The sequence below is a fragment of the Xiphophorus maculatus genome, chromosome 22, assembly GCF_002775205.1.
Source record: "Xiphophorus maculatus strain JP 163 A chromosome 22, X_maculatus-5.0-male, whole genome shotgun sequence".
NCBI lineage: Eukaryota > Metazoa > Chordata > Actinopteri > Cyprinodontiformes > Poeciliidae > Xiphophorus > Xiphophorus maculatus.
The window spans coordinates 24,716,472-24,727,613 of NC_036464.1; the positions used below are offsets into that span (position 1 = coordinate 24,716,472).

Genomic DNA, 11,142 nt, shown 5'->3' on the forward strand with positions numbered 1-11,142 from the left:
CAGCGCGTTGGCACGGGGGGTAATCACTGTCTTTCTTGAGAGCAAAATTTAAAAAAAAAAAAAAAAAAAATAAGACAAGCACAAAAAAAAAAATAGGGGAGAGAAAAAAGATGGAGTGATGATGATGATGATGATGATGATGATGGGGAAGCCAAACTTACAATTAAGACTTCCAGTTCGGAGGTGTCAGAGGCCCCCTGTAGACTCGCGCTCATGCGCTCGCGACGCTTAAAGTACTGTTTATTTACCATGGCTACCAGTAATTATAATTAACATATCATTCAGCCGTAAGTGTATTTTCATCGGTGGCTCGGTCTGGCCACTGTGTTGTTGAAACAAGACAGACAGGACAGCTGAAAAGGTTGAGCAGTGAAAACTGGATGCTAAGTGCTGTCGCGCGGCCTGGTGTGGACGGCGCCGCCGTGACGTCGATATCACCCTGCACTAGTGGTGTTCATCAATTTCTTAATTAGGTGTCACCACGGCAAAGGAATTGCCCACATCAGTGGCACTAATGCTTAATTTCTTCCTTGCTCGACCGTAGTGTTTAATTAGTTGAATGGCCGGGCTCTCTATGTGCGAGCACAGCTTTAAACATTACGCCAATTCATAATAAATAACTATTTTTGCATTGATATTTCAACATCAAGAAACGGAACGTCGACCTAAGAAATATCGCTGGATAAAAGGTAAGTGTTTATTTGCATGTTGGTGAGTGAAGCAAATACTTGGCTCTCTCCTCTTAAGAGAAACTCTCTAAATGCCTCAGTTTTCTTAGCTGCTGCTTGGGAACGGTCAGCGTCGGTTCCCTCCTCTGGTGTTTCCGTAAGGTGGAGGGCTGGACTCCAGGTAGGCTGTATGTCTTCCTTAGCCACTCTTTTGTTTCCATGGCGACGTGTTTGGGTAAACACCATGCTGGAAGGCACACTTACGACCCATCTTCAATGTTCACGTCCGACTTTCCAGCACTGTACGGCGCGTGGCCCTGCCCACTGCCCTTTCATGCAGAGAGGTTGTTTTGTATCTTCAGACACTCTGACCACATAAAGCTTCCACCTCCAGTCTGCTTTTCTTCAGGCACGTACGAAATCCTTCCCTCTTTGTTCAAACAGAGTAGGTCTCATTCGTCTTGGTCTCATCTCAACACAACGTTTCATCGCAAGCATTTTCTGAACCTTTTTTTTGATGTTTACTAGCAAGCTCGAGATAGCTGCAAGGTTTAAACAAACAAGATGTTCAGGGACCGAGTGACCGTACCCAGACAAAGTGAACACACAGGGTCCAGCTAGAAGGCCTAGAAACACACAACTATCGGCGTTTAGGTCTTTTATGAAAGTTTGAGTGAAATCAGATGTGTCTCGAGGGAGCTACATCTGATGAATGTCCTTTAGGGCGAAGCTAAACTGACTCTTTGCTAAGTTGCAAAGAACTCAAATAGAATGTGTTCAAAATTCACAAAACGGTTCCTTTTGTTCAGGAGTTCCTTCGGGAGCTAGACTACGGTTTCCAAAAGGCAAAGTTGATTTGCTGCGACAAACCGAGTTTAAATACTGAGCAACATCTGCTCTGTGTCACCTGGTGCAGTTTAAAAGTCGAGACGTTAAGAAGGGTAGAGTGGAGCCTCCACAAGAAAAACATGACTTTGACATCAGGCAGTGTGAAAAAAAAAGAACTTTGTACATATTCTCAGCATCTGTTGATAACAATGCCAACAATAATATTTTGTATTAGGAGTTATGCTAAGCCTGTGTTTCATGGTGAGAGGTAAAAGTTTGGGTTTGATAACATCAATGTCCACTGAATAAAATTCAAGATTTTAATTATTAATACGGAACACAAAATATATATTTTGTTAAACTATAAAACAAAATATGAAATGGAAAAATTTGTGTCAATACTCATGCGCATATTGAAACTTGTGCATGTTCTGTAGAGACCACTGTAGCACCTGTTGGATGTTTTTCTTCATAACCATTAATACACATGAATTGTTATTGCCACTGCGCTACCTGCACAATGTCAGACATTCTGGCAACTGCTTAGGACTCTAAAGAGGCAATTTATTTGTTACAAGACGGAAAAAGAGGAATGAGATTATGCAGATTAAAAAACAAACACTTTTCAGCATAAGTCTTCCAGTGCTCAGGTCAAACAATGTACAAAAAATACCAAGAAGACGTATTGCACTGCATATCTCAGAGCATCACTTTGACTCTGCAAAGATTTCTAATTTCTGTTCTCTCTTTTTTTTTTTTTTTTCCAAAATTGAAATTACGTTACTTTTTAGTGCCGTCTACTTCTGATTGCAATTAGTAAATCCCTCAAAATGAATTATGTCAACCCCAAAATGCGGGCTATCTAAATGTCAAAAGAGCCTGAAATAGAAAACATCCAAGACCTCTACTGGTGGCAGCAGAAAAGACTCACCCATCTGGAACTCGGTGAGTTTCTCCACAGCCTCGTTTCTCTCCCTCTCCAGCTTTTGCCACTTTTAGAAGAAAGAGAGAGAGACAGAGTACGTTTCAAAAACGCCGTTAATTTTAAATCAATTGACAATTTATAAGTAAGCCAATAATAATAGTCAGGAGAACATTTTCTCTGCAGTAAAAGTAAGAGGAGTGTTTTTACTGCTGTTTTTCCGAAATAATTTTTTTTTTAAGCCTCTCAGGAAATTGTTTAATGTGAAATTGTACAATCTAAATCCCACTGACTGAAAAAAATAAATAATATTGTGCGTTATGGACAAAATGTTAAGTTTAAATGACCTGCAGGGCATTAAAAAAAAGACAATCAAACGAGCTAATTGTGTCGTTTTCCTCTGTATGAGTTATCGTGGTGATCTTCTTGGATGAAATGAAAATTCCCTGCAAACATGTACCGTAAACACATTTTAGGTCTTTAAATACGTGCATAAGTTTTATCACAGGACCTTAACTTTCTTCACCCACAAAAGGTTTATTTTAGGGGCTTTACTTTTCAGCTGAGTTTTCCATTTGTGCTTGGTTTTACAAACAACATTTCATGGAATCAGTGATGTGCAAAGGTTTTACACTTGCGGTTCGATTTCAATCATTTCAAAATTTTGTTAAGACAAGATGATTTTTGTATTATAACCGTAGATGGTTGGTTTTTTCCCACATCATTGGCACTAATGCTCAATTTTCTCCTTGCTCAACTGTAATGTTTAATTAGTTTAACAGCATGGCACTTCATAGGGGCATTTTTGTGAGTGTAGCTTTAAACAATTTAACAATTTGTATTAAATAATTATAAATAGCTGTTTTCAAATTGAGAAACAATCATCTAAGAAATAACCCTAGATAAAAGGTAAGTGCTTATTTGCATTTCAGTGTTAAATAAGTATTTGATCCCCACACAAACATTGGATATTATTGAGGGAATCCTCACCATAACCGTAGATTGTTACAAAGTAAATTATTTACCAAATGATTTCTTGTTTGTACCAAATTATAATTTTTATAGGAATATTACTTCCTGGTTTCACTGCCTCTCAGTCAATAGGTGCAATGCACTCAGCAGGTCTAATGCTAAATAGTTTTTAGAACTTATACATTTTAGAACGGCTTCATTAACATGACTTTAGTCTGTTTTAATATTGCTTTTATGTAAAAAAAAAAAAAAAGACAAACTAAGGTTGTTTTTTGCAAGTATCAAAAATATTACAGATTCATTTTCATGCGTTCTACTTCTGAACAGAAATGTTATCGCAGAAACATGTTCTGATTTTTACTATAGTTTTGCTACAGATTTAATTGTTCACTGCAAAGTAGGGATGCACCGATTTATCGGTGCCGATTTCCCTAAATTTGGGAAATTGGTGATTGGCCGATTTTTACACGTGAAGCTGATCTTAACCACCGATTTTATCTACCTTGGTAAAGGTGTTGAAATCAACTGTTGTCTTCTTCTGCACTGCTGTGAAAGAGGTTTGACGAGCAGACCGGCTCACCAGATCAGGTCTATATGTTTGCAGTTAACAATAGTCATCTCACCGTTAGCAACTCATCAACTTTCTTGCTACATCTAGCAACATTTTAGTCAAATTTGACAAATACTAGTCAAATCGGTATCGGAGAAAATTGGAATCGGCAGGTCAGGATTTTTAATAGATCGGTAATCGGTCAGAAAACTGCAATCGGTGCACCACTACTGCAAAGCAAGCTACTTGCCATTGTTAGCAGAGCCACATACCAAACTGTTAATATCTGAACACTTACGGTTCTATCTGCAGTCTCCCTCTCCTCCTCCTCCTCGTTCTGCTGGGCCTCATCTTCATGCAGCGCTGTGGGAAGTAAAGGATGCCAGTAAGCCATCTTCATCACAATGATAAAAACGTCTGTAGGAAACCCAGTGCTAACATCTTGTTTAAATAGATTTAAAGGGACACTCATGCATCATGTGATAACTTCTCAGCAAGCCGTACTTGTGACTCATGTCTCAAAATAATCATAGGACAAGGGGCATGGCCGCGAGATAGAAGGTCGCGTTTGACGCTGCTCCTTACAATGAATCCAAGAATTCTTTTTAAAAAATGACTGAATGCTCCAACAGTAATAACAGACCGTGATTAGAGAGCAACAACTCCAGCCCCTGGAAGACCAGAGCAAAGATAACGTCAAGAATAACCACGCAATCTAAGTTGACAAACTTTGGACCACAAAACGTGGAGCTTAGCACAAACGAGACTAGCAAAGAAGTTAGCAAGGAGTCAAGCTTTAGCAATGAAGCTGGCAAGGAGCTAACAGCTAGCCAGGGTGAAATGAATAAGCCACCCGGCGACAAAACAGGGAGATAATGGCAGCAATGAAGAGCATAAAGTTTTCTGGACGATTTGATGGCATCATGACAGCGATGGAAATGAGATTTCATCATTAGATTGGTGAATCTAAGATGTCTGTGGATTTTTGGACAGTTGGATAGAAGACGTATTGGATTCTTGAAAGAGCTCATCGCACAGGACTGAAAAGAAATGCAGAAGCAACTCCAAGAATGGTAAGTACTATGTTTCTTAGCTATCGGCAGCAAATGTGATATTCAAAGTCACCAAAGTAAAGATGCATATCCTCTATAACAAACGTGTCAAACTCAAGGCCCACAGGCCAAATCTGACCCGCCATAACTAGAGGGTCACAATTCATTGAACTTTAAGATAACAGTTGTGTCCTTAAATATCATTTTATCAGTCAAATCAATTCAGGTTTCATTTGTACAGGACCAAATTAAACCACAATGAAAGAATGTTAAAAATTGGTACATCTTAAGAAGTACTAATCGAATGCAGGAAAAACTGTAATATTTTATCAGGTTAATACAGTGGTTCTCAAATGGGGGTACGCGTACCCCTGGGGGTACGTGGAGGTACTGCAGGGGGTACGTGAAGCTTTTCAAAATATCTTTAAAAAAATCAGTAGGCTCCTCATAATAAGTCTTGGGAAAAATTATTTTGTAAAAAGTTCGATAAAATATAAATGTGTGTTCATGCACTGAAATTTATATTCAGTACTTAGTTTCAATATCCTTTAAAATAAAATGGTTTGACTGGTTTTATACCTTCCTGTTGGTCACCGTCTTCTGTTTTTCTTTTTTGTTTTACCATGCAATGTTTGTAATATGGATGTATTTGTCAGGTTCACTGATATAGGTTGTTTGGCTTTAATAAATCAGACAGTGATTTTACAGCACTGTACCTCTTTTTAATTCCAAAAATGTTTTGCCCGGGGTCAGGGGGTACTTGACTAAAAATATATTCTTAAGGGGGTACATCACTGAAAAAAGTTTGAGAACCACTGGGTTAATAGGTAGTCTTATCAATACATTCTGCCACAAGCAGCCCATTGAGGGCATTCATGATGTCAATGCTGTCCGAAATGACAACACGTTTGACCCCCCTACTCTAAAAGAACCAATGGGTGAGATTTGTCACCACAGAGGTTCACTGGCAACACTATGAATGAATCTGACTGAATCCAATACACACTTCACTACAAGAATATACTTTTTGGGCATGAACATTGCTGAGTTCATAATGGTCCAAGGAGTACATACTCTATTATATTTTGAATGTATTGATTAAAAAATATATTGAACCAATATGGTGCTTGTTCAAGATCACCTCACGTGTATAGGGCTAACTTGACTGTTGGAGTTGGAGGATAAGGTTGAGAATTATGCATGAATATGTTTTTGTTCATTGAGGTTTATTAGTGTTAGATAGTAAGAATACTTATTATTCTTATACTACAGTGGACAGATGTACCAAATGTATAAGGGAAGAGTCTGACTCTGAGATTTTGGTCTCTGACTTATTTTTAGAGTTAGCGCATCATTCAGTGCACATGATGATGCAGGGGATGGAAATTGAACTCGTAAAGACTAACATGAAACCCCCCCAAAAAATCAAATAAGTCATGAACAAACAGAAAGATATGAGCATTACAAGAAACGATAACCTTAGAAGAGGAAAACAGAACATTTCATCGGAAGTGGCTGCTTCAGGTACGTCAAGATCCAGGGGAGTAACAACTCTAGTTTACAAATATGTTCTTTTTTTAGGTCACCAATGTTTTTTTAAAATAAATGTGGGAGATATGTCATTTTTCAGAGGTCCATCTTACAAGGACATCTGAATTTAGTAAAAGTATGTGGTCCCAACACAGATGATTATAGTTTCTTCATAAATCTTTCTCTTCTCCTTTCATCCGTGGAAGAAAACGACATTATTTGGAGTAACTGTGTTTCTGGACCCCACTCTGGATTCAGGAGCTGACCAAACACACACCAGAAGCAGAGAAACCATCTGTGATTTCATGAAAGAATTAAATTTGATAGATATCTGCATCTTTAGCGCCCATTAAATGTACCCATTACTATTACTATTATTATTATTATTATTTGTAATACTATCTTAGATTAAATTGGCTTTGCTCAAAACATTGTTAGACCCACACATTCTTGCCCTCATTGTTTGGGTCTTGTGCTGACAAGTGGCATCGAGTGTGAATAAGAAAACTAATGATGTGATTTTTACTACAGGGTCAGAGCATCGTCTCTCTGTACTTAAATCTAGGTTTTCCATCCTGGACTCATCCAACTAATGACTGAAATGTATATTTCCCAACTCTGTCCTGTATTGTCATATTTCAAACCTCCCAGTTTAACCTAATCGATTGCCCTGCCCCTAATACTATACATAGTAAATCTTTACTAGACAATGCTGTGACAACTGTTAAAGAATCTTTTCCATCGTTAACGTCCTTTGGAGCACAAAACAGCTCAGCAGGGGGCAGCAGCCTTATTCCTGCCCTCTCCCATATTGGTCTCAATAATGTTATCCTCATTGCCTCAGATGATGGACTCATGTCTATACTTGTCCTGTTACATCTCAGCACTCTACTCGATAACATCCACTGTGAAAAGCAAGCTTTTTAGTCAGTCACCGCGGAAGGCAATAAATTGTCTGGTAATACTGTAAAGAGCCTTGGTGCTATTCCATGACCAGGAAATGTCTTGTACATCCCACAATAAACATTGGGACTTTCTTCGTTCACCTCTGCTAGTTCTCTCTCAACGACGAATCACCTGCCTCTGTTTAGTTCTGTCCTCTGCGTCCCCTACGCTCAGGCCAACTCACTTCCTGTCTTTTTTGACGTCATCCATAAATCTCATTTTTGGTCTTTCTCTCGTCTTCCTCTGAAGCTCCTCCATTCTTATGGCGACATAATCGCTGTCTCTCCTCTGTCCGAACAGTACAGATACGTAAAGAGCACAACCACGCAACTAAAGAACTGTGAAATCTCTCTGCTCTCCTGCAGACACACCGTCACCCTTATGCTGCACCCTAAGAACTGATTAAGACTTTATTTATTCATCTATTTATCACTGAGGGTACCACTCCAATTTTCAATCCAAATTTGTTCTTGAAACATAATGACAAATAAAAACCTTATGTCTTATGTCTTTCTCTGACACCAACGAATGTCAAGTAACCTTCAGCGAGACAGAAAAAGTAGGGAACCAGATTTTCTTTTCCCATTCTGTACATTTGCTGCTTTATTTTATCTCCACACAAGAGAGAACAACAGCGGTTAACCAAACTATGGCAAAAACGAAACAGAAAGCATGCTGTTCTGAAAGACTTACCTTTGTTTGGCAAGTCTATGATATTCACGGTCAGTCCCTCTGCAGCCATGGTGAGAAAGTCTTGAACTAACTGGAAGCGAGTTCCTCACTTGCGACACACCAGCAAACAGAAGGCAGATAAGGAGAGTGGGATGGGATTACGGTAGACTACAGTCCAAGTGCAATAAAATGCACATTGTACCTCCGAATCTCTTAACCTCCGTAAGTAATTTGATGCACTAGTGCAAGGAAGTATATCCCCTTTCAGTTCTAGAAGTTTAGTGAAAACCAGTGATTTGGTGTCTAACCTGGTTGTCAAACAGGGTCTGAATTTAGAAGGTGTGTGTGAAAAATCCACTGCTCCACCTGCTGCTCCAACAAGGTTTAAGAAGAAAAAACAAAACAGTAGCCAGGGATTGCTGATCAAGCACAATGATAGGATCGGTAGGGTCTGGAATGTTTCATGGGGTGGTACAGAAGGGAACAAGGTAGAAGATCAAAGTTAATATGAAACCAATTATACAAAAATTGGGCAACACTTTATTTGCCGGGGTGTGCATAAGACTGACATGACAGTGTCATAAACACGACATAACATCTGTTGTCAGTAAGTGTCATTCTGTAAATTATGACACTTTTAATGCAAGCCTGACACTTTTAATTCTCGTTCTATGCAATTTTTTATAGAACTTGGCATTAAAAGGGTCGGTAATGACTGAATAATGCAAATTTCACACTTTTAATAGACTTTTAATGCAACTTTTAAAGCAGCTTTGCATTAAACTGCAGTTATTTACTGAATGACACTTCATGACAACAGTCATAAACATTCACAAAGACTCCTTCATGTTCACGAGTTATGTCACTCTTATGCACACTCCTTCAAATAAAGTGATAATGATATTATTATTAGGATCATGATGATGCCTGGTATATTATACCAAGTGTTTACTTTTTGCAAAGCATGACTTGACAAAGCGTTCCATTTTGAGTGCTACATTATAATCAAAAGCTGGAACATAAGCTACACATGGAGTTTCTCTGGATTAAAACAATCTTAATACTACAGACAACTCTGCAGGGAACAGACATAGAAATGTTGTGTTTGGGTTGAAATCTAAAATGGCTTCCTGTGGTGCTGGTTTGAGAATGGACTGTTTTAAAGAGGACAACTTCAGAAGACCTGCCGTCAGCTGGTGAATCAGGTCAAAGCAGAAAAAGTTCCCAGAATCCCATAAAGATTTATTTATTTACTGACTACATGTTACCTGTACACATTTTTTAAAGTCTTCACAATATAGTACAGTCCAGTATGACCAGATCTGACCTAATGGATAAGTGCAAAGGTTGAATACTGATCTTATAACAGTATTTCAACACAAGATTATTTCTGTCACACTTTGTACAATGCAAATGATTTGTTTAGCCGTTCCTTAATGTCTTATGGCAAACATAAGACGTTATGTATTATGAAATGAGATTAATAATTAAGCCATCTAAGCTGAGCTGAAGATGGGAGGCTGTCATATCCCATATGTGTACTTTGAACTGCTGACCTCCCTGAGAGCAGTCTGTTCTGAGTTTCTATTGAAAGTGTCTGGAGGAAGAAGCATCGTTTCAGTCAAACTGGTCAACCAGTACGTGCCTTTCATTTCAGCCTCCTGTCTTTCCTTAGCTCAGGGGTGTCAAACTCCAGTCCTCGAGGGCCGCTGTCCTGCAGTTTTTAGATGTGCCACAGGTACGAAATGCTGGAAAGAAATGGCTTAATTACCTCCTCCTTGTGTAGATCAGTTCTCCACAGCCTTGCTAATGACCTAATTATTCTGTTCAGGTGTGGTGCAGCAGAGGCACATCTAAAAGTTGCAGGACAGTGGCCCTCGAGGACTGGAGTTTGACACATGTGCCTTAGCTCATAAATAACTGGGGATAGCTCTCCTTCAGAGGCGAGAGACATCAAGTGCAATCTCAAGTGGCTAGAGGGTGAGGGGCAGGGCACACCCTGGACCTCACAAAACAACCAATCTTTATAGAGATTAGCAGTAACACTGACAGGGTGTGCATAAGACTGACATGACAGTGTCATAAACATGACATAACATCTGTCACGAACATGAAGGAGTCTTTATGAAGTACTTTAGAGCAAGTTTTTACACTTTAATTTTTAAAGTGTAAAAATTATTTACACTTTAAAAGTGCAAAGTGTAAATGACACTTTGCACTAAGTGTAATTATTTACAAAATAATACAAAGTTGGCACTTTTAATGGGCTTTTAAAGCACCTTTGCATTAAGTGTCATTATTTACTGAATGAGACATTCAGAAAGATTCCTTCATGTTCATAACAGATGTTATGTCATGTTTATCACACTGTCATGTCAGCCTTATGAACACCCTGTCAAATGTTGCCAAATATGCTTATTAAAAATGGCACTGTGATGTGACAGTGAGACGTATATGTAAAAAAAAAAAAAAAAAAAAAAAAAAATCAAGCCCCTCTAACTCTTCCATGTGGTCGTACTGCCATCTGCAGAAAACATTCCACCCAGTCAGAAACAGCCAATCAGAGCCAGGAGGAGGGTCTTACCACTGAGTGAGCTGCCGCTTTCCTGCAGCTGTGCTAATAGTGGAGAAACAACTTACCGTTACAGGAAACCCGTGTATCTGCCGCTGAAGTAGCCAAAAAGACTTTCCCAGTAGATTCTACAACCGTGTTGTTCTCTTCACTCAAACAGCTGGCTGGTGAGTTTCCACACATAACATGAAACATACCTATAAACATGTTTATTTTTCTCAACAGTCCGTACGAAATGCTAACGTCTCAGGTTGCTGCCAGTTTAAACGCTCCTCATTCAGATAAAATGAACATGAAGTTAGACTTCAAAAATGGAAGAAAAACACTGTTGGCAGCTGAATTTAGAAGTTCTCATTTTAAATAGCCAAGTTTAACTTTATTAGCTCATTATTTGTACAAAGGCATCTTTTATTCTTTTGGTTTTTGAACAA

The 11,142-nt window shown here is 38.8% G+C and overlaps 1 protein-coding gene across 1 annotated transcript in view; it reads right to left on the minus strand.

The window, feature by feature from the left end:
• The window catches only part of shtn1 (shootin 1), a 32,276-nt gene extending 24,024 nt beyond the window's left edge, over positions 1–8,252 (minus strand). Inside the window, exons 1-3 of the mRNA XM_023327992.1 lie at positions 8,161–8,252; positions 4,239–4,303; positions 2,428–2,488 (exon numbers count right to left, since the gene is read on the minus strand). Coding sequence (XP_023183760.1) covers positions 2,428–2,488; positions 4,239–4,303; positions 8,161–8,209 — 175 coding nt within the window. The 5' untranslated portion in view covers positions 8,210–8,252. The remainder of the gene's footprint in view (positions 1–2,427; positions 2,489–4,238; positions 4,304–8,160) is intronic.
• Positions 8,253–11,142: the final 2,890 nt, after the last annotated feature.